The following is a 24,328-nucleotide window of genomic DNA, read 5'->3' as shown; positions in this document are numbered from 1 at the left end:
GCCGCCGCCGCCGCCGCCGCCGCCGTGCAGAGCGCGGAGCCCGGGCAGCCGCGGAGCCCCGCGCGCGAGCGCGAGCAGGAGCCGGAGCGAGGAGCGGAGCACGGAGCGAGGGCGCGAGGGAGGCCGAGCGGAGGGCGCGAGGCGCCGCGGCGCGAGGGGCGCGCGGCCACGAGGAAGTGTAGTTTCTTACAGGGCTGAATTGAAACAACTTCAGCTGTTTGCTTTTAGGATGTCTCGCCGCAAGCAAGCGAAACCGAGATCCCTCAAAGGTAAGGAGGACCCCCCCCCGCTTTCCTCCCCCAGCCGTGAGTGTCACTGTGGGTAGCGGAGCGAGGGCTGCGTGGCCGCGAGGCGTGTGCGCGCGTGAGTGTGAGTGTGAGTGCGGGGGCGCGCGCGCTCCCCTCCCCTGTTTAGCCCCCAGGTGGAGTGAGGGTGATATGTCGGGGGGGGGCGTTAAGACGGAAGGAGGATCCCCAAATGGGGCGGCGGTAGAAAGTGGGCAAGAAAAGACAACCCCCCAAAAATAATAATCAAAGAAAGAAAGAAAAATCATCTGGAGGGGAAGGAAAAAATCCTCCGTTTGAGATCTACATCTGGGCTGGAGGAAAAAGTTTCTGTTGTGTGTTTTCGCAAAGAATAAATATGCAAACCCGTTTGGTGCTTCTTTTTTCCTTTCTTTGGAAGAAGAAAAAAGTCATCTCAGACAGGGGGGAGCGGCTTCTGCTCATTAAAAACGTGGCCCGGGGTCTTGGCCTCTCCTGGGCGAGGACACAACGGCCGCCGCCTCCACCCCGCCCGCGCCCCGCTCGGGTTCGCCTTTACGCGCAGCCGGTGTAAACAATTGCGGGGAGCCGGGCCCGGGCCCCCGCTCCCGCCCCAGAGTTCCCCTCCTGGCCCTTCCGAGAAAGTTCACCACCCCCTCGCCCCTACTCCTCCCCGCCGCCCCCTTTGGTCTTTCGCTTTGGGCGCTGGGGTCGAGCTCTCCGTCGTTCCCGTTGGAGAAGGAAGTTTGCGGGTTACGAGTAGTGGGATTTGGGGGGGCTCTCTGGCGGGCTGTGGCAGCGGGGTGGGGGGCGGGGGACACTTAAGTTATTGATCTGGTGGCTGTGGTGGAATGTGGCGAGGAGAGTCACGTGGCGGCCTCCTCCTCCTCCTCGGCCTCCTCCTCCTTCTCCACCTTCCGAGCCCCCCCACCCCCGGACAAACCAGGGTCTGGCGGCCGCGGGGAGCCGGGAGGTCTGGCGCTCCGAGGCCGATAGCCGGGAGGGCGAGCGGCGGAGCGCGAGGACTGGAGGAGGTGCGGGCAGGCCCGGCAAGGAATCGGGGCGAGGGCGTGGGGGGCGACAGCTGGAGGCGGCGGAGGCCCTTGCGTTCCCGGAGGCGGAGGACAAAGGGCGGCTTGTGCGCCCGCCCGGGCCCGAAGGGTCCCGCCGAGGTCCGCGCGGCCCGGCCCCGCCCTCTGGTCCCCGGCGGCTCAGCATCCTCTTCCTCCTCGGCGGCCCGGGCCCCGGCGCCCAGTTGCCCCTGGTACCGCCACTCGGTCTCCCGAGGCGGCCGCCGGCTCGGGGGAGGGGTAAGGAGAGCCGGGCGCCCCACGCCTTCCCGGCCCCCGGCCCCCGGCCCCCGGCCGATGTGTATTTATGAACTCGATTAACGGAGCCCTCACCGCGCACACAAAGCCCTTTCTTCTCCTGGGAAGGGACGGGGTGGGGGAGGGAGGGCCTCGCAGATTGGAACGCTCTCTTTTTTCCCCGAAGCACAGAAGTTTTAGTTTGAAAGCGAGCTGAATCTCTGACATGTGTCTTGACACAGTTTTTGTGGTGATTTACATTCACGTGGGCCACACATTTTCTGGGAAAACCTAGACCAACAGCCTGAAAGATTCCAGCGCCGATAGTGAGAAAATAAACGCCAAGGGCGTGCGCGGGTGTCAGGGTAACCGTGGACGACGCTCGTGTCCGGGGAACTTGCCGTGAGACTCTACTTCCTTAAAAGTCACGCTGAGCCAAGTACCAGGACAAACCTCTTCCTAGTCATTTAGCAAGAAGAACTTTCCGAGTTTGATAGGACAGCTCTCGGTGTCAGTCTGGTCTAAAGGGTTGCAAAAAGCTCCTAAACCCTCAGTAATTTGTGAGGCTTTTTATTTTTAAAAACTTTGTTGGAGTTTGCACAATGGGTGGTTTTGCTTCTCCGCAGCTTCCAAGCATTCAGTTCACCTGCCTTTGGAATTAATTCATAGTTGAAGTTCTGTTGATTGTGGGTGCATGCGTTCCCCGTGTTTCCTAAACAGGATTCATTCTCATGCACGTAGGATTTTCTGGGCAGTAAGTGAAGCCTTCAGTTGACGGTATTCTCAGGACAATCTTGGATAAGTCGATTTGCAAAATACCTGGGACCAAGACTTGTGCAGTTCTTAAGTTACTAAGCAAAAAAAGGAAAAGGCAATTGGATATGAATAAAGAGGGCATTTTATTCTTTTGTTATATTGTCATATTGCAAAAATATTCAAATATCTTGTCCGTGAAGACACAGCATCTGTTTCTGCTGCCAAGCTCTAAATAAAATATTTACATTAAAAACAAAGATTTAGCTTCCATTTTCTGTGTGGGCACGGAACACAGTGGTGTTCTCTATCAGCTGCTTGGATGACTCCCAGAACAGCGAATGGCCTCAGGTGGGCTGGCTGAGCTTTGGGGGTGAGACGCTGAAGACAGGAATAAAAATAGTACAGTCTTTACTAAAGAGCCGGCTTGTTTTTCTTCAGGGTATGCATTTACCTGGAAAAATACATACTTAGATGAGCCATGTCAGATGAGTAATTATGATATTAGTAGCGGTTTTGGGGAAGTAGAATGGCATTCTGGGTGGCTCTTGTTAAATATCTTGCCTTTTCTTCATTATTTTCATTTCCCTGTGTCTTTCAGGGAGGGTCTTTTTTTTTTTTTAATGTGTTTTTCAGGAGTCTTCTGAGTGTGTGGATTCTGTACATTATATTGTTTGGAAGGTCACACTCGAATCACAGAGAAACCAGGGAGGCGTTATGACAGATATTCTGGCATCACCATAATAATAAGCAAGAAGCAACACTTTGCTAGCAGCAGGCATAGAAAGGCAGACTTGATTTGAGTGTCTTCTTCTATGAAGAGCTGATTAGTAGTGTGGTCACTAAAATAAAAATTCTCATTCTATTAGATGAGTGATAGTGTTTCAAAACCTCGCAGATTACTTTATACCAACTTGGAGGAGGCATTGGAAACCATGAAAATGCAATGTGCCCTCTAAATAAAACATGAAGTTCTGCATTCAATTTCCAACTTGCCTTCTACCTCCATACTATTTCTTTAACAAACAAGGTTTAAAAGACATTTTTGATATGGCTGTCACTTTTGATATCATAATTTGCAACTTATATCTCAGGGGAGTAGTTTACATAAGGCAGGTAAAAACATTAAAACAATATGACAGTTAAGTTTGGAGTTTTTGTTTTCAGCCAAATGCTTAAAAATAAGATCTACCAGGAAATTCTATTAATAGTTGAATTTATTTTGTGTATTCCCATAAATTCAGTATTTTGAATGAAGAATTAGATTTACTTAAAAAATTAGGCAGGGTTTTCTGTTTGTAGCAAACTTTAATGTAATTGTCCTAATAACCCACCTCCTGAGAGTGGGTCCCAGATCTCTGGATGCAGTGGGGCATGTCCTGCTTGGTCTCCTTACCTCCACTAAAGTGCACTGAAACTGTGAAACACCAAAAAGATTCATTTTTCTATTTGTGAAATCTGTGAAATATATTTTGAAACGTGAAACTCTTTTACCCCTCTACCTCTCAAAGCGCTAGCATCAAAAGTCTCTCAGCCCACAAAGTCCTGAAACTTACTCTGTCCTTATGCTATGAAATCTACAGATTAACCCTTTCTGTTTAATGAAAGAGAGTTACAGCCGGTCTTTAGAGGCAAGGGTGGTCAGACAATCAAACGAGCCACCCATTCTATGCCATTTGTGTTATTTGGATATTTATCTCGATTCCTGAGAGTAGACCTGGTATTTGAGTAGATCGCCTGACTGAACATACTTCTGCAGGCAACATGTTTTTCGAGGCAGCAAAACTGTTGCATCAAATTGGTCAATTGTGACCTATTTCTATTTTTCTTGCTGGCTCTTTAGTCTATTTTTTGTGGTGCTTCTCTGATGGAAGTTTTTCGGCCATTTTACCTGATAAAAACAGGTTTTTTCCTTCTTAATTTTTTTTGGGGGGGGAGTTTACTCTGAAAAGCACTATAAGAAGGAAAAAGTGGTCCACTACATAAAGGTGTGATATATTCAGCAAGAGCCAAGTTATAAAGCTGGAAGGAGAGAGGGGAGCACTTAGACATTTAAATGGCCAAGTTAAACACAAGACACAATTAGGATATCTGGACCCTCAGGTGTTCATAAACCTGTACCAGGGGCCTCTAGAGAGAAATGGTGGGAACCAGGGAGAAAGAGAGCCCCCAAAGTATCTTGTTTAACTTGGCTGTCACAGTAGCTAACCCTTTGTAACTTGGCACATTTCGAAGTTATCACACTTAATGACTGACCTTTTTCCTTTTTCCCATTTACCTTCTTTTGTACTTATAACGCTTTTTTTTGGAAAGAAGTAATTTATTAGAAATAAATGAAGTGGCAAAAATGTAGCCCTCAATTTAAAGAAGAAATGTAAACTATAGAGTTTGAATGAAAAGGCCCTGGATTTTAAGTCCATAACCTTTTGAAAGTCAGAAAACCTATCAGACTGTATTCTCTAGTGGAAAGGCTCTCAAAATTTTAGGTGTTAAAAAAAAAAAAAATCTCAGGGGGCTTGTACTGGCCCCTAAACTGAATAGAAATATTAACTCTCCAGTTCTTATATAAACACATTTTCCCCTGTTTTTCAAAGACAAAATATATTTTCTTATAGGTAGACAGGTGAAATATATATAGTAGAAAAGTGTGGTTCTCTTATACTCCATGTGTTTTAGTTCTTAAAAAAAAAAAATAACCTTACCACTAGAGATTCAGTTTTGGTTTTGGAAATGATGCCAGAGTAAGAAAAAAAAAAAAAGCCCTGAATTTTATGTGAAAAGACAGGTTAAGACAGTATCAGAGTTTGCTTTTGATTAAAACTATGTAGCTTTTCCCTCAAAATTCTTTTTAGATAAGCTAAACATGACTCCCTTTTTGAAAAACAAGATTTTAAGCTAAGGCGAGTTTTAAAAAATATTAAGAAGATAATCTATGTTATCTGTATCTATATATTCTCTTTCATGATGGTGAGAGCAGAATGCTCTACTAATTGTGCGTCACACAGCAATGTATGTTTTACTTTTGGATTTAGATGCTAAAAAAGCCTGATGATTGGAAACACTGCAGAAGCTCAGTGTTTGACATCCATACCCCCTTCAGACAGTTGTTCTTGTTCTTCTGTTCATCTATCAAGCAGTGACTGTTTCTTCCCTCTACCACCTCTAAATTATACTGACTAGATGTTGAAGTCATTAAATTGATTACAGTCCAATCAGTAGACAATCCGACATAAACAAAAACAGCAATTACAGTTGGCAAGAATCCCACGAGTGCTAGTCAAAGTTCCAGAACTGATGGTCCAATGAGTCTTTTCCAAAACGCCGGATTTCGCGATTTTTAGCAGCTCTGGCAGCATCTTCTTAAAGGGAGGGCGCAAAAATTCATAAGATTCCACTTGGCCTTAAAAACAAAAACATCTGTTTGATGCATGAGTGGATTTTTGGCTTTTATTTATCCCGCCAAAAAAGGGCAAAAAATAGGATACTGAACATAAAAGCATACATGTAGAAATGAAATTACAAAGGGATTTTAGATTAGCAGCTTTGTATAAAGCAAGCTGTTAATAATGTCTTCTTTTTTGTGTTGCCAGGGTATTCCCATATCCCTTAAAATCCATTGTCGTTATTGACAGCAATGACATCTAATAGTGATGACAGAATTTTTCAACTTTTTGCTGCCAGTAATTGTACTTCTTTTTACTTGCTTTTTTGGGTCATTGTGAGTCTTCTAGCATATTTGTAGGAGATTTCTTTTCATCATATAGGAACATTTTTGTTCCCCTCTTTTTATTTTTAGAGAAAGTCTGTGAGAATTGACTAGTCTGGTGAATTCTCGTGAAATACTTGTTGACATAAGTTGAAATGTAATTTTAAGTACACTTGCTTGAGTTTTCATTTTGATGTAAAACTATGCAATGAGGAGAAAGAGGTTTTGATAGTAGAAAAGAGCAATTCTACCAAGATCAATTAAGAATTTTATGAAAGTTCTGCTTTTCCTATTACCATGCTTTATTAATTCATCTGACAGAATTCACATTGCTGGTTTTAATGTCATTAATTTGGTCGCCATAGAATACATTCTTTATGGCTAGGTTTAATAGATACCATGTTGAGTTTTTAGTTATTTTTAAGAGAGAAAATAATTTTAAGACTTGGAACACTTGCATCATATTTTAGTAGCCTTATGGATTGTTAAAAATGTAAATGTTGTCATTAGGTAATATGTTAAAGAATGCTTTTGAATTGAATGAAATTTTGATACAAAGGCTGATACTCCAAATCAAACCTCTGGCTAAGTATTTTCCCAGATATATTTAATTCTTTTTCTCCATTGACTCCTGTTGTGCTGTCAAAGGTTAAAGTTAGTTCTGTGGAGGGGATGTGTGCAACTTTCTAATCCCATTTCAATTAAATATGAAATATGTTCCTGTTTTTTTTGGGGGGGGGGATTAGGAGCTACCCTTGCTGGGACTGCATACCTTTATGTTGTAGTGAAAGTGTACTTGTCTGATTTAAAACACGTTCCGCAACAATGTTATTATAATGCAATTAAAACTTAAACATTAAAGTTAACATTAGTAAATTTAAATAGCTCTGTTATAGTATTAATCAAATAGTGTAAGGAAAGCTTTTAAATGGTTTAAATAATTATGCAACTCTTGGCATAAAAGCCTGACACAAGATAAATCTTTGAAAACTAAGTAGAATCGTGGCTTTTTTTTTTTTTTTAAACTTTAATTTTAGGCGGCTTGGGCTTTTAGCATGCATCACATTCCACCTCTAGTATAAGTAATTATGCCAGTTTAGTAATTATTAGAGATGAAAGAAATTCAGTAAGATACGAATTCTTTAAAACTTCAGTAGCTTCAGTTTTAGCAGGGATAATGATCAAGCAGCAGTTATCCAGCTGCCTGGGGACCCTGCCACAGCTACGAGCACTGGGCTGATCTTGGGGGTATCATTATTATGGCAGCACGCACTACAGTTGGCATTTCTACTCTAGACGTCTAATTTTAGAGGTTTATAATTCGGTCATAAAAAAAAAATCTGGATTCAAATATGACCGTCCAGAAACTCTCACTTCTTAGGAGACTGAAAAAAAAGATAAATGCATATATACCTAAAATTATTATTGTTGGACACCATGTATTTTCATTTCATAGGATAGCAAATGATTTTTAAAATCCTGAAAGGAAAACTCTGGATGTAAATCTGTCATTTGCATGTATATATGTATTGAGAATGTATTGAGCATTCTAAGTCTTGTTTTCAAATGCAGATGATTTGGTATGGAAAGTGTATTTATTGATTTATGAGCATAGCTCTCAAGCTGAATATGGTCAAGTGACTGACATTCAGAATATTTATTTTCATAATAGTGCAGTTTGTCTGAATCACACTTTGGTATTTGGGTTACAAGAAGTATTTTGTTATATATTTTAAAACAAAAGATTTCAGTGCCTCAGTTATCACAAGTCAGTAGGAGATAGACAAGTAAGTGGTATACGCACACATAAATACACCAGTGTTCTATTTGATATACATTTTGCTCAGCAAATACACAGGAGTTAATCAGTGTTTAAGGAAAAATTGGATTGAATTGGATTTTGCCTAATAGACATTGGTATCATTGTAAGGCATATAATTTCCTTTTAGAAATTAAAATCACTTTACCATTGAGTGTCATTACTTCACTATTTTTATTACCACCTTCTCCTTTCTGTCTCATGGTTGGCTTTTTTCAAAGTTTCTTATCCCATCAGTGTACTGTGAGAGATATCTCAAGATGGAAACTCATTTACCTGATGGGAACAAAGGAGATCCGTGGCTCTCATCCTTGATTACTGACAGTCCCATGTATTCACACAGAATAAGGTTGTGAAGACAGGGCAAGTGAGGAGTCCATAAGGTGAATGATAAATCGCCGTACTACAGGGGGCGCTGTGACCAGGAATCTAACATTGCAATGTTTTAAACTCTATATTGACTTCTAGAAACAACTTCTAACATTTCATACGTGTCCTTTAATATTATTATTTTTCTTCACTTTAAAACCAGATTAGGTTTCGGAAGTGCATGAATAAGACTAAATAGTAATTACTTTTAACATTCCTAATGATTTAGCTTGTCTGAGTTGTTTAGAGTATTAGACATATGTTTTCCCTTACTAGTATCACACTTTGGTCTTTTCTTATTTTTGTACATTAAAAAAAGGCAATTAAGTATTCACAAAGAACACTCCACACTCAGTGGCAATGAAGCCAACACAGAGCTATTGGCTGGGAGGTTGTGCTATCATGAGTTCATTGGAATGTTTTGTTCATTGGCTGATGTATGGAGTCTGCAGTTGCTGTGTGTATTATGTAGGGTGGTTGGGGCTGTCAGTGTGTAGTATGAAAAGTTAGATGGACTGTTTGCAGAGGCAAGGGTTAAAAAAACAAACAAACTGTGGGCTCAAGAGAGTGCATGTTAATTCCTAGAAAGAGTAGAGAATAAAAACAAACAATTAGTTATGGTCGTAAGTATCATGACTTGGATATTAGTACTAGCAGGGAGATGGTTGCAGAGTAGAAAGGGCAAGGGGGTGAACTATGATGGGATGTCTTTTCTCTTTTGGCAAGCCACTTAACCTCTGTTCTCTAGGATTCGGATTTCCTCTCTGTAAATTGAGGGAGCTCATTTCATCATTTAACAAGGTTCCCCCCCGCCCCCCGCCGCCGTGTTTATTTTGTTCCTGGCCTTGTGCTAAGTTCTGAGAATTAGGTTGTGAACCAAGCAGACATGAGCCTTGCTCTTAGGAAGCTTATGGTCTAGAAAACTGGATGAGATTTTAAATATCTTCCATTGCTTTTTAATTTAGGGAAGGAAGCAAAGCAAGTGAGGAGAAAGAGATTTATGTATGATATATTCCCTTTCTCAGCAAGTTAAGTCAGTTAAAAAAGTTAGATAAAATGGGTTTCAAAACATTTTTGGCACCAAAAGTTGGTGAGCTATAATTTTTAAGGATAGTGAACAATATTTCCTCTTATAATTAAAATGTAAATATGCTCACTTGAACTGAGACCACTTAACACAATATATAGAATATTCCCATCTCTTTTTGGATTTAGGTCATTGACTTAGCAATATCTTTTACTCCTCCTAAAAGATCTGGATAACATTTTTGAACATTAACTGTATATTAAAGTTCACCTTTTTTTAAAAAAATCAAAGATTTATGTCATCCTTTAAGATAATTGAAGGCTCTTAGAGAGTATCTATGATGCTGATATTAAAAAAAAGCCAGCAACACCAAACTTCAGTTAGGAATCCCTGCCATATAAAATTGAGGTGAAACAAGTCACAGGGAACTCATTCCATTAAATATTCAGGAATAGAACACTAAGGAATGAAACAAGTTGGTATTGAAAAGTCCATAGCACAGGTTTGACTATTTCTCCCCTGGGAGACAGGTGAATGCTTTGAAATAAACTTTTACAGAGTCATAGATCTTAAGCATAAGACAATTTAGAGATAATGATATTGGGTGTCTTGATGGTCTTCATGTTCAAAGATGTGAGTGCTGAATGAATGGTGATGGTGGAGTGTAACTGACCGAAGAAAAAGATGATCAACATGAAATCCCTTTTGCCTCCTCCAAAATCATATAGGTCATTTACATAAGTATTGCATCATTATACCAAATTTTTAATCTTCAAAATAAAACCATTACAAGATAATAACACCATTTTATAGCTCCTGTTAAATGTAACTGTTTTTTATCCCTGCTGATTTGCATATTTAAAACCCAGTCTGAGTGTGATGGGCTAGCAGACCCCTGGGATGGCTCCCTAGCTCTGTCTTTGCCTGTGTGTCCATCTGTCAGGAGAGTGCTCAGCCAGGTGCCTGACTTATACATGGTGCTCTGTAAACTTCCGAGGAACCAAAATCACTTTGTTTCTTGCCAAAGGAATGTGTTGATGACTTCTGATTCCCTTATCTCTCTAATATGGTAGAATTCTCATACTGAGAAATTGTAATTCTTGCAAGTTGATCAATAATTCATATTAATGGGGCAGGCATGCTTTTTAAGTTGTGAACTTGATTGAGTTGCAGCTGATGGAACAAAACCAAACAACAGAGGTTAGAGGGTCTTACTTTCCACTACGATTTCTTGTCCAGACCCCCTATTAAGGGAGCTAATATAGAAGAACACATGTATCACACACCGAACCGTCCTCCAGGGCTTTTATAAGGAATCTGTCTCCAACCCAGTTTTGGAATTTCCATACAGCAGTTGGCAGTTTGTAGATGAGAGCCTAGGGCCAGTGACCAATTCACCTCACCAGGGGATTGTCAGGTCTCATTGGGAGCAACAGCCGCAGCCGCTTTGGACTAGAAATCATGTGTATGCATGAGTGTGTGCCAACTCTGTTTGCCTGGATGTTTTCAGTGGGATGGGTATGAACCTGCAGCAGTACAAATGTTTGAGCCAAGGTCAAAGTGTGTTCCTTGAAGGACAGCATTTTAATTTAGTTTGACTTCTGTTGGCTAGTCATCTTCAATTCATGTTCATCCATTTGCCCAGATGCTGGTACCATTTTGGTCCAAACCTTTAATGATTTTCACAGCTTCACGTTGAATCTCCTCTAGGCTTAGACTGTGAATTCACAAGTCAGTTTTGTACAATAATAAAAACTTGAATATTATTTTCATTTCTTGAGACTCAGCCCTCATCTTCTGTGAGGCTTTTCCTGACCCACCCGAGTTAAAACGACTCTTCTTTTTATTATTGCCTCTGTACATAACGTCACGTACCACAGAAACCATAGCAGTTAAGTTGGTTCTTTGGTTTGTTAAGAAGCCCTCTGAGAGCAAGGCTCTGTGTTCCTTTTTTTTTTTTTTTTTTTTTTTATTTTATTTATTTATTTGAGAAACAGAGAGATAGCTAGAGAGAGCACGAGAGGTCGGGGCAGGGAGAGGGAGAAGCAGGCTCCCCGCTGAGCAGGGAGCCCAATGCAGGACTCAGTCCCACGACCCTGGGATCACGACCTGAGCCAAAGGCAGACGCTTAACCCACTGAGCCACTCAGGCCCCCCAGGCCTCTGTGTTTCTTTTCTTGAATCCCCATAGCCTAAAGCTCGATGATAAACAAACAAATGTACAAGTACACAAACAAATGTAGTAATTCAATCATTTGTTTCATCAGCAAATATTTACTGCACATTCATCTTGTACCAGTCTAGGAGTGGTCAGAGTTGGGGATGCTATGAAAGAATTACAGCCAAGCAGTGGAAGCACATTAGATGGACAATTAAATAGATACTGATAATTTACCGTCATGTGAAAGGAAAGTACTGGGTGTTATGAGTACATTTCACAGATACCAGTGAGGTCAGGGCAGAATCATAGAAGAAGCACCTTCCAACCAAATCTGAAGTTTAATATATTTTTTTAAGAATTTATTTATTTATTTGAGAGAGAGAGAAAGAGAAAGGGAGAGAGCATGAGAAGGGGGTGGGGCGGAAGGAGAGGGAGAGGGACAAGCAGACTTCCTGCTGAGCATGGAGGTCTGACTAGGAGACCGGATCCCAGGACCCTGAGATCATGACCTGAGTCAGACACCTAAACGACTGAGCCACCCAGGTGCCCCAAGTTTAATGTGTTTTTGAATGAAAACTATTGAACGTGGTCATGGGTTCTATAGGAATTTCTGGTTGAGCATCAATTATGTATCAAGGTGCTAAGGACATAGTAAGGAACAAGTCAGCCCCAGTTGCTTGTGGGTTTCATGAAGCTCACAGTCTATGAAGACTTACTGAGATGATTGTCTCCCTCATGATGTTGTTTAACTCCAGCCTGTACTTTTGCAGCCATAGTATGCTTTCAATTCATACAAGTGGCACCTCTTTTATATTATTTGCCCTTGGCTAACTTGTGTTTAAGTTCAGGCCATCCTTTGTATATGGGCCTGGTTTTTCCACTCTTAAGTAAACTACCATAACTATATCCACTGAGTTTTCATCATTAGATATACTTACTCTTGCAAACATCTGGATTTCTTTTCATTCTTATAATGTTGTCTAAATACTGGATAAACTCTCTCATTTTGTATCATAAGACAATTTAACAACTCTCCTCCATTTTGCCTCATAGATACTTAGGAAAATGTATTCCAACTGTGCAATGTTTCTGCTTACGATCTTTGCAAATTCTTAGCACAATTTCCACATCAAGGAGCTCAGTAAACACTAGACTACGACAATACATCAACAATCGGATTCTGTTATTTGTATATTTTGTATAGTATATTCTGTAATTGAAAACTTACACAGAGAAACTGGAAGATCGTAAAAAAGTAATCTAGCTACCCAAACTTTTCAACTCATTTTTAAGACATTTTTTTGTTGTTTCAATTCATAATAGTATTATTCACAAAGTCCCCAAAACACAGTCTGTCGGAGGATGTTTGAAGCCTGAGCCACCATCCACGTAATTCTCCAAGCCACGTCTGAGTGAGATGCATTGACACCCTGGACAGGCTAGTAATGGGTTGCCTCTTCCAACTGTTCTTTAAATATCTATTCCACAGTGGTTTTGAGAGGATGAGGGTTCTAGTGGTAATGTCCTCAGACAGCAACCTGGACCATGGTGAGAATGGCAATATATTCATGTGGGTATCTTGGGTATCTTTCTTTCCCCAACAAAAGTGAGAGCTCTCTATGTGGCGCTCCTAAATATATTTATATTTCCTAGAAGCCCCTCCATACGTCCCGTGAGGACCTCTCTTTTATTCTAACAACTCTGTACTATCCATGGCATGACGTTCCATCATTCCACCCTCCCCCTACTGATGGTCATCATGTTGTTTCTATTTATTTACTTATTTGTTTGCTTGATTTACTATTTACAGATGTTGCTTCTATAAGCATATACACATTCTTGCTGACATGTATGATTATATAAATGAGATAAATTCCCAAAAATGGGATTGCGGGGTATAGGGAACATGCATGTCACATCTTGATAGAGCTTGCCAGTGTGCCCTCCACAGAGGTAATTCCAGCTCACACTGCTGTTAGCAGCAGGGTTGGAGAAGATCTGTGTTTAAATACTTTATCTTTACTAATGTGACTTGTGAAACAAGCAAACTGGTATTTCATTGACATTTTAATTAGCATTTCTATAATCATGAGCATCCTTTCCTATGTTTATACATCATTTGTATTTATTTTTCTGTGAATTGTCTTTGTATTTCCTTGGCTCTCTTATCATCTGGTTTGAAAGCAGCTCATATTAATAAGAAAATTAGTCCTTTGGCCTATGTGTGGCAAATATTTACCCATTTTGACTTTGTGCGTGGTAATTTTTTTTCTTTTGTCGTACAGAAGTTTAAAATTGTTTATTTTCAGTTTTGTCAGTGCCTTCCCTTGTAAGTAACACATTGTGTGTCTGCCATAGGAATTTTTTTTTTCTCCTTTCTGATCATTCTTTTTAGTTTTTAGTTTTATCTTTCCCATTGAACTGGCTGCAGGGTCTTGTCTAGTCCCCTTCCACCCTGTGTCCCGAGCAGGTAACCACATCTCTAGGAATATATTATGTGCTCAGCAAACATTTAGTTAGTGGGTCAGTATATATGGTGCTTAAGAGCATGGCTGTTAAGCCAGAGCCCTGGGTTGAAATTCTAATCTGGTTGACCTTGGGCAAGTGATTATATCACTTTGGACTATAGTTTCTCTATCTGTAAGTGAGGGTAATAATAGTAACTAATTTATAGAATTTTTGTGAGAATTAAGAATTAATTCATGTAAGTTCTTAGATAGTATCTGGCAAATAAGAAGTACCTAGTCATGATTTTTACTCTTACTCTCGAAGGTTTTCTGTCTTGCGAGGAAGCTCTTCCTCCCACAGTATACAACCCTTTCCTATTCTAGACAATTCTTTTTTGTTGTGGTTCAGGAGTAGGGATTTCTAGGTATCTGTGTAGCTGCACACAGCCTTTTCAGAGGCCTCTTTGGGTGGGTTCCTTGCAGGCATCTTTGCTAGGTTCAGTGTGTCATGGCTAGCCCCTTCGCACTGGCCAAATTAGTGCCGGGTTCCAAGCTCCAATTTGCTTTGCCAATGTAGACAGAGTTCTGAAAGAAAAATTCCTGTCGAAATTCCAATTAAAAGATAATGGAAACGTAAAGTGGAGCTAATTAATTTTAGAGCCTCTGCCATCTTTTTGGTAAGTCGGGTCTGTGTCTTTGAGGTTCTTTGCAAAAGGGCCAATGCTAATTTGTGAAGGTAGGCTAATTGTTCTTGGGAGAGGAGCTAGAGACAAATAATTCACATATCATTATGAAGGTTTAATCATACTAGATTTATTAATAATCCTTAAATTAAAAAGGTAAATCTGGGCTTGGGTTTACAAAGGAATTAGCCGAACAAGGGGATGATTTTCTACATCACCATACTCATCAGTACATTTATCTACAAGCATTTTCTTCGAGGCTTCAGAGTGGTATTCAGTGTTGTCTAGAAGCATTGCAAGCGCAGAGTGTGAAGATGCAAGAACACAGGAATGCATCTGCCGTGAACTACCAGCCAATGTCTGGCTGTGGCTAGCCGCTGCTTTAATTTTATGTGAAATTAAAAATGCCCCTTATTTTGGGGCAGATTGTCTGGAATTTCTTTCCTCTTAACTTCTCCATTCTATTCTGTGGTAAATCCTAACGGTTCATTTTGCTTTATTTTAATTTCCATGGCCTCCCCTTGCTCATTTGGTTACCAGTTCTACTTTGTCTAGTTCATGAAATCATCCAGTCCCCACTGCAGGATTGCTGGGCTCCAGGGGTCCCTTCAGGCTCGAGAAACCCAGCCACCGGCCGCTGGTTGACCTGCACGCTCATCTGTCTGCTGATACTCTTATGTGGACATTACCATCTCTTTATTGTAACAAAATTATAACTGTCATAAAGTTGTCTTTCTATTCGGACAAGCCTAAAACCTTAATATATCCAATCAGATGACTTTCAAATAGCCATTTATACTTTTTCCCTTCAACCTTAATGCTAAATGAAGTGAAAGAAATAGTAATGAAAATCAGAGTGGAGAGAGTCAAGAGGATTGTACGAGGCCGCTTTTAATGAGTGGAATATCCTTAAATGGGTAGTGAGTGACAAAAGAAATTCCACCTCGAGATCATTTAAAATAGATGTCGTAGAAGACACTTTAGGAAGGATGTTTCTGGCTGGGGTGGTAGTTTGGGCTGAGCATCTAAGGGGAGAGCTGAGGAACGAGGGAAGGTGTAGAGTGTTCTGAGGGGTCAAGACAGAGAACACCGCTCTGCCCCGTTGCCTCTGAGACCCAGACCCGAAAGCTTTAGTGCCCCATTCCAAGTTATACTAGGACATTGTGACGCAACAGGGAGGAGAGTCTCACTCTCTTGATTTCTAGTTTTAGGAATTGCCTTTCCCAGGCGTTCGGATTGTGGACTGTGAAGGAAAAGTGACTTTCCCTGCCCCTCTCAGATTCTTTACAAAAGCCCAAATCTGGGGCTCACTGCTCTGGGAGATCACCTTCCTTGCTCTAGTTTTAGCTGTCAAGGTCTCAGGCTTTTGGCCTGGGGGTACAACCCACATGTCCCAGTGAGTTGATCTGAGGGACTTAGTGCCCTCCGGGCCTGCGTTTGAATCCTGCCTGTTGCTGAACCTTTGTAAGCCTCCTGCTTGTTACCGATAAAATGGCGAGGGTTTACAGGTAACAAATGTGAGGTACCGAGGTTACTAAACTAGTTGCAGCAGCCTTTTATTCCGGATGAAATTCACGGGGCCACTGAGGAGGCATATCCACTTTCTGTTTCCCTCTTCTGCAAAGTCCTGAGGGGTGACATAGCTCTGTAGCCAGCTGGCCTCTTTGTGTCCTGCAGAAAATATTTCCTGTTCTGGAGACAGCCTGAGAGAAATTGTGCGAATTTTTGTATTAAACTTTTAGGAAACATTCTCTACAATGAAAGACGGTAATGGATGTGCGCTCACTATTTATGTCAAATACTTTGCCTCTGGGAACCTCTGTAATGTTTCTGAAAATGCCGCGTATCTATTTCATTTGATCTGAAGTGCATCTTATGTCAGTTATTATTATTCCCATTTTCTAGGTGAGAAAAGCGAGGCTCATCCAATGAGCGTGGCTGAAGTAGAAAAAGAATGTCGATTTCTGGGCTTGAAAATGGGCAGTCTTTAATCTCATAATTTTCAAATAGGAGAAGCCAGGACCAATCTTAAGCCAAATCAAGAGGTGGAAATAATTAATCGTCTGGCCCCTACATTTCTCCTCTGCTGTTCCTTTTCCCTTTAAGCATTGAGATCTCAGTTCCCTCCCCTATTACACCTCCCCAGAGAAAGTTACTTCTACAAGAAAAAAATGTATCAGTCAGTTATACCTGAAAGAGAATTAAAAACAGTAGAAACCTGACAAATCCCTAATTGTGTGATTAAAGGCTTTGGCTTCTGATAAAAGCATTGCATGCCTCAGAAAGCTGAGCTGGGAGGTATTGTAGAGGAGATGGTGCTGGGGTGCTGGTGTGCTAGTGTGAGAGATCCAGGAATGTTTTCCCATTGCTGGTAAAATCTCAGCAGAAAGACCTCCTTCCAGAAGCTGAGTATACTTTCAAAGGTCTTCCTCTGGATACTTTCACTCAAAGGTCAGGAGATTTGCTACAGTAGAGCCCACCAGTCTGAGTTATAGGGAAAAATGAGTGATGGTTGTGCCTGCAAAATTATAACAATGGATCTGACTTTGGGTTGAATAGTCTACTGATGATGTCACATTAGCTGTTCTAAATACACTGTATGGAGAAGCAAATTCCTATTTCCAACTGGCACGTTATCATCCTGAAGCAATGTCCATTTTCTTTGAAATATGTTACTTTTTTCATACAACTGTTCTTTGTGCTATGAAGAGATGGACACAACTGTTGGGAACAGGTTGCCTCTAGGACTGGTGGGACATTGGTGTCATCTGCGGAAGGACTTGGGCATGATAAATCGCCGTTCCTAAAAAAACGGCTTCAATTCTGATGTCATATATGGCATTTCATAGATGGCACTTACTTTTTTTTTTTCCCTCTTTTTTTTTTTTGGGTAGTGTTGGCTGAAAAGGAAGTTTCAAAAGGATTGGATTTTTCAAAATTAAAAGCAGCAGCAGTCGGATTGATTACATTAGATCCCTCGTTAATCTTTTCAGAAAATAGGATGAGATCTGGCCCTTCTAGCTCACCCTCTGAGAACATGCATCCTCCTCCCCCACATATGTTTACTGAAAATTATGTTTGTGAATTACATGTATATATATATACACACATATATCTGCATATTAAATCACATGGTGAAAAGCAAAATAATTAAATATGGGTGCTTATTTATCAGCCATTCTCCCTGATGTGTGATTGATTTAGTTGATTGTATTTTATGCATAATTGGAGATTATCTGATAATATATCATTTAAAATATTTTTGTATATAACATAAATACTACAAAAATATTTAATATATGCTCACATTATCTTGACAGGTTCGGATTGAAACAATATAGGTGGGAACATATTTCCACAAATGACTATTAATTTATAGTTGCTAAGATAATGGCATACACGTTCACTTTCAGTTCTATCTGGGTAGCTCTGTAAATTGTGTATTGATTATGCTAATGGCATTGGTGTCTTTATTACTTGTCTGCAGATACATTCAGATTGAATGTACATTTGGCAAGGTTGTCATTCTGTAGGAAAAAAAGTGCATTTTTCAAATCTGGTTTTTGGGGAGATTGAGTTAAAACTGAAGAAAAACATTAATTAAATGCATATGGAAACTTAAGGAATTGTGTTCTAGGAAATGAAAAGTGCAGTTAAAAAAGTTAAAAATGATGCTGTTATATTTCCTTTGTTTTATATTCATTAAGGGAAGTGTTGCAGAAATGGTACTAATTCAATAATGATCTATTTTCATAGTTTATTTTTGGTTGTGTGGCTTTTCTTGTTTTGTTTATCAGGCCTAAGGAACCTTAGACATTTAGGGTTGCATGTATTTTGAAATTTATTAGCTCAACTAGAGGAGAACAGAATGAATTTCTTTTTTTCCAATTATACATAAATTTTCTTGTATTTTGTAATAGCTCATAAGTCATAAATCATAGCCCCACGTTTTGCTCTGATCTTTCATTATACAAACATGTACGTATTTGGTAGGATTTTTCTCTCTCCTTTTTCCTCTTTTGCTGAGCCATCATGCTACCAAAGCAGTGGTTTAGAAACCACTTTCTTAACTTCCTGAATGGGATCACTTCTTAGAAAGTGGGCCTTCCACTGTGAGCCAACTAAGAAAGATAATTAAAAAAAAAAAAAATCTTAAAAAATTTTTCAAAGCATTTACTGTAATTACTTTACTGTAATTACAGTTGGATCCCCAATTTGTTTGAGAACCAGTAGGAGTTGCTAAAGGGAAAAAACAAAAACAAAAACAAAAACACCAAAAACCAAAGTTTTCATATTCCTGGGTGATATGAGTGCATTTAGCAGGATATTAAAGGTCCCAACTTTTGTATTTAATTCAAACCTCGAGACAGCTTCAGTTGTCCCCATCTTTAAAATACAGCATTTACAATTTAGAAGAGGAACTTCCCAAATTAAAAAAAGAAAAAGAAAAAAAAAGCAAAGTCACTAATCAAGAGAATTGAGTGATAATATTAGATTGATTTTTATGAATGAAATTGGAATTTATCTTCTCCAAATGTAAAGATGAGCACTGCTACATTGCAGCGAGTGTTTCTTATTCAAAACAAAACACTTTCTCCCTAAACTAGTGTTTCAGTAATTGTTGAGACAGTTCACTTTGAGTGTGGAATTCAGAAATACTGTTACAATTGGATTGGTGTTATCTAAAATAGCTGGAGTAATAAGAACAGTTGGTAGAAGTTTCAGAAAGTATGATGTCTGCAATACAAAGGCTTTTTGCCCCAGATTTTTTTTGGCTGGGGTGGAGTGAATGCTTCTTGGCTGGGTTTCTATAGTTGTACCTTATTTGTTACATTTAAAGAGGAAATAACTATACCCTTTCCCAAACGTCCAAATGTCTTAACTCCTAGGTTCAAGTATGTTTCATTTGTGATTGTAGTTGTCTGAAGAAACGTTTTGCAGTATTTCTGAGGAAAGGGATGTTAGAATCAATAGCTGTTTTTGTTTTTAGTCAAGTTTTGGATTTGTTTTCCTGTGGCTTTGTGTATGTTCAAAGTAAGACTAAAGTAAAGGGAATCTCACCAAAGGTCTAAGTCCCCAGAGGTGTCATGGGGGCCCTTGCAAATCTCTTGCATTGGATTAAAAAGTTAGCTGGTGTGATTGTGATATTTTCTGGCCAGTCTCTCTCCAGTTTCAGCTTTGGTGGAATTATGGATAAAAGGGAAACTCTGGGTGTGAACACAGTGAGGAAAAGTAAGCCATTAACCTTGATTAATACACCTGTTTTAAAAACCAAGACCATCTCTAGGAATGGCTCTATCGCGGCCTGTACCCTGCAGTCATTAGCCAGCTCCCCACTTTCTTATGCCTACACACAGGCTGAAGTCCCGTTTCTATAGTGGCTAATGTGCCTTTTTTTCTGCCATTGAGTGTTTGCACTCTGTTCCCTCCTTTCCTGCCTGGTGTCATAGCCTCCAGACTGGTTTCCCTGCTTCCAGGTCTGGTACCCTAACAACTTACCCTCTCCATTTCCAGTGGGGCATCTTTCTAAAACAGAAACAAGATCAGTCCCTCTCCTTCAGTCCTTGGGTGGCTTCCCCTGGTGCTGAGGTTAGCATGTGAACATTTAGTTCACAGTAGTTCCTTTGTGATCTAGCTGCTTTTCCAAGCCTCCTCTCTGTCAAGTCTCCCCTTTCCCCCCACTCTATGCAGCGCCCCTCATTTGAATAGCACAGAAAAGCTTGCACTTCCTGGTAAGGCATCGCGTGGTTTTATGCCTCTGTGTGCCTTTACATATGTTTCCTCCGTTTGGAGAGCCATTTTCTCCTTGTCCTCAGGGCTGCCCATCCTTAAAACTTAGCCCAAGCTGCTCTTCTTTAGGTAAAAATTTCCTACTCTGCCCTGTGTGATTTAAATGCCCCTGGTCTTGTCTATCTGAGTACTTACCCCGCCTTCTGCATTCATTGATTTACTCATCTGCCCACTCCCCCTTCCTTGCCCAGCCTTCTCACATCATGGCAGATGCAGAAAAACGTGGTTTCAAATGGAGCACTTGGGTAAATGGGAAGGCAATAGGACCACAGTTAACCATGATCCCAAGCTGTACACAGCCGCTTTGAGGGCTGAATGAAAGTATCCTCCGACATCTGACTGGACCCACTTTTGACCTGCCATTTGGGAAGCTCTGCGGCAGCTTGCAGGCTTCTTGGGACAAGGACCAGGTCTTAGGCCTTACATCTCCAGGGCCTCAACCCAATGCCTCTTACTGAGCATCAGTGCTTAGTAAACATGTGTTTGCTGAAGGTGTGACAAGGAGCCATTGTAATTCAATTTGAAAGTTCAATGACTTTAAGGCAGGAGTGCCTTGATAAATACTCTTTATGGAAGTTGGGGTGCTCAAGTTGCTTTCTTCTAAATTTTATGTTAAGGAAAAAAGGGGACTAAGTAGAAGAAAGAAATTGGGGTGGGATTCTGGTCGGAAGGGGAGAACTTTTTATTTGGTTTCAAAGAGTGTGTGTATGGTTCTCTGTTGCTGTTTTTGTTTTTAACCTCTCCCAAGGTGAATTTCCCCCCACTTAGCATCTTCCTGCAAGGAATTCCATCCTAGATAGAAGGGTGATAATAAATTCATGTTTGGCACGTTCTCCTTGATTATAGTGCATCTGTGATATTTCTCTTTGGTCTTCAAGGACCGCGATAGACCCGTGGAACCATCAGGCAACACTGCGGAAATTCTAAACTCAACAGCGTGATTTTGTGTAATAGAGAGATCATTCTTTCTGTCTGGGAAGATTTTATAGACAAAGGAAAGAACAAGTACATGAAAAGTTTTTTTTTCTTCTTTTTATGTAAAACAATTTAATAACATTCAGAGAATAGAGTGGTTGCAAATAAACATTGCAGAACAAGTATAAAGCACATTTTTATCCCTGACCACATGAGCTCTTTCGACCTGTCGGTGCCAGCCAGGTGACGGTGACGGCCCGCGCTGTCCTGCCAAGCCGAGGACTGGGTTTTGGATGTGCGTCCTTGGCCACCGCGCTGGTTGCTTTTGTTTTTGTTTTGTTTTGTTTGTTTACCTTTTCTTGACAGTAGAAAAAAATGAGGCAGCAGACCAGCAGGCGGGTGTGGGCCAGACGGCTTCACAGTCTGGTAATGCCGCATTCCTTCATTAGAGCCTGCTTGCCATTTTATAACAGTGTGCGATTTATTTTCCCTAAATCTGTTTTCATCTTATGGGATTTCAAGTTAGAATGCATTGCTAGAGCCCAGAAAGCACAAAATAATGATCCCGCCCTTTGGTTTTTGAAAACCAGGAAGGCTTTCTGCTCCCTGTTTAACTCTTTGTAGCCTGAAGGTAACTTTTCCCCTGTTCTTAAAAAGTATCAAGATTCATCAGTGAATGCAGTTTGAACCCGCTTGTACGGGAGGAGTGATTTTGCACCTGGTTTGCCTTAAACAGATAACATTTGATTTTTCTTTTTAGGCATGGGACTTCTAACCATGCCCGTAAACCCTACAGCTAGCTGTACATACAGATGTGAACTTTAAAAACGACAGTAGACGATTAACGATTATTTGACACAAGATGGCTGTCAACCTGGGGTTCATCATTTATAGTGATTTGGGGGATTTGAATGTGAGTTGCATTTGTATACATTATTTGTTTACTTATTCATCATAGAGTTTCTGAGAATAAGACACCGAGTTGTAATGCTCTTTTTATTTTTAGACAAAATCCTTGGAAGAAAACTGAGGCAGCTTTCTCAAGTGACAAAAACATGATATTTTTACTAGTCCACTAGTAGGGCAGTGTTGGGCCCACTTTTTCTTGAACATTTGCTTGTTTTTTTTATAGTTTTAGGTAATTCAGATCCAGGAGGTCACGGTCATCACAATGAAGCCAAGAATTGTCTGTTTTTGTTTTTTGGGTTTTTTTTAGGCAGTATGCACTTTTTAGTTGGCGATTTCTTGAACTTACTGGCACTGTGTGGGTTGATTTAAGATTGAGTAATTCATGACATGGTGGTTTAATTTGGTGAAAAGCTGGCTATGGCCAGAGAACAGACTGTTAGGAAATGGTCATGTTTTAAGTTTGCGTGTGTGTATAAGTGGAGTATTTTGGGTTCATTCATCTCTTGCCAACCTTAGTTGTTAAGTAATCTTCTTGCATTCATATTTACATCATCTTCAGAATCTTGTGTTTCTGCCACTCTCATAAAAACTGACTTGGGTTTGTAAGGTAGAGCTTCGTGCTTGGAATTCACGAGGAAAAGCCTCATTTATATCTCCTGCAAGAAGGACAGAGGGCCTGCACTGTGCACTGGCTGCCAGAAGTTTTTATAGTAATACTTTGTATCTAGGCTCTGGCTCTTACCATTAAATGTGCTTTTTATAGAGTACCAAGTTATAAATGTAGTGCAGCTACGGCATATTAATCTTACTGCAGAGATTTAATGAGGCAGTTGTTTTGCGATGGACACTAGTGGGAGCAGGGAGCGACAGAGTTTTACTTTACCACTGAGCTGCAGAAATATTCCTTGCCTGGTAATAATTATAACCACATGATCTCTTAGTTTTTCTTTCTTTTGCCAGTGCTTTTCCATGCAAAAGTGGCTTGGAAGGAGGTCCATTTCTAGGCAGTGAAATGGGTTGGAAATTGGGCTGTTTTCTCAGTGGTTTGACATTTTAGCTTTGATCAGGCATGGGATCCTTGTTGCACAGAGAGAAAAATGTAAGATGAGTTTCAAGAATACAGATAGTCTTTGCCAGTCCACTGAGATGGCTTTTAGATATTCATTACTTTGACTTGACTTTTATATAGGTTATAAAAAGTAAATGTGGTGAAACCTCATTTTTACATGGACAGAATAGAATTTCTGCTGGTTGGCCTTAAACTGATCCCACACTTGAAATTAATTGAAGTCTATGGGTTTATTGCCTCCAACACTTTTAAGCCAGTGCAATTTTTCATTTTCCCCAAAGTTGAAATTTTATTAAACCACGTTAGAGCAATAACAACCCTATGAAGGGGAGGATGAGAAGGAAAGCACCACCTGCCAGAGAGCATAATAAGGGGGAAAAACATACTTCTTTTAAATTTCCATTTATAAGTAAAGTTAACAAAATTGGAAACAGAGAGCTGCCATTTATTTTTTGTAATAATAATTGTGTCTTTGTTCTAAAATTAAGTCTTTTATCCAGGTTAGAACACTATAAATGCAGGGCTTCATACCAGCCTTTGGAAGGGATGAGCTGGAAAGTAGGTGGTGCGGGTGAGCTCAGTGGTGATGGACGTCACATGTCTGAGTGCCACCCTTTAGGTCAAAGGACAGAGAGCGGCTTCTGCAGCTGGGATGGGGTTTGCGGTTGTAGTGCAGGGGATCTGTGAATATTTAAAAATACTGCCCTTTGGGGGAGTTTGGAGCACGACAATTGAGTTGAAAGAACAGTTGTCCTTCTTGAAGTGGTGTTGGGAGCAGGGCAGTACTCACAGGCGTGGACCTTGTATTTATAACCCCTTAGGTTGAAGTCAGAGATTTGAATGGCTTGTGGAGTAATACAATTATTTTTTATGATTGGATCTCAAAGGACTTTATAAAAACTACATAACTGAGGCCATGTGCAATTATTGAAGTGTAGCCACCTGTGGGAAAGAAATGGTCGACAATGTAAGCCTTCCAGAATCTTCCTTACATCCACTTACTTTAGGAATGGAGCCCCCTAACACAAATAAACATCTTTGGCATGGGCGAGAAATAATTCTTCATGAAAGTGGAGGTTGGGAAAAAAAAATCTACTCACAGAGAGAGAGA

At 40.6% G+C, this 24,328-nt stretch overlaps 1 protein-coding gene across 4 annotated transcripts in view; it reads left to right on the top strand.

Annotated features, from left to right (window-relative positions):
• The first annotated feature begins 45 nt into the window (after window positions 1-45).
• ZNF521 (zinc finger protein 521) overlaps window positions 46-24,328 on the top strand; it is a 273,128-nt gene continuing 248,845 nt past the window's right edge. For all 4 annotated transcript variants that reach the window (XM_034643332.1, XM_034643331.1, XM_034643330.1 and 1 more), the window contains exon 1: window positions 46-269. In XM_034643332.1, the coding sequence (XP_034499223.1) occupies window positions 230-269 (40 nt within the window). In that variant the 5' untranslated portion in view covers window positions 46-229. The remainder of the gene's footprint in view (window positions 270-24,328) is intronic.

The sequence above is a fragment of the Ailuropoda melanoleuca genome, chromosome 14, assembly GCF_002007445.2.
Source record: "Ailuropoda melanoleuca isolate Jingjing chromosome 14, ASM200744v2, whole genome shotgun sequence".
Lineage (NCBI taxonomy): Eukaryota > Metazoa > Chordata > Mammalia > Carnivora > Ursidae > Ailuropoda > Ailuropoda melanoleuca.
Note: the sequence above shows the minus strand (reverse complement) of the source record. Positions and strands in the feature narration are given on the sequence as shown.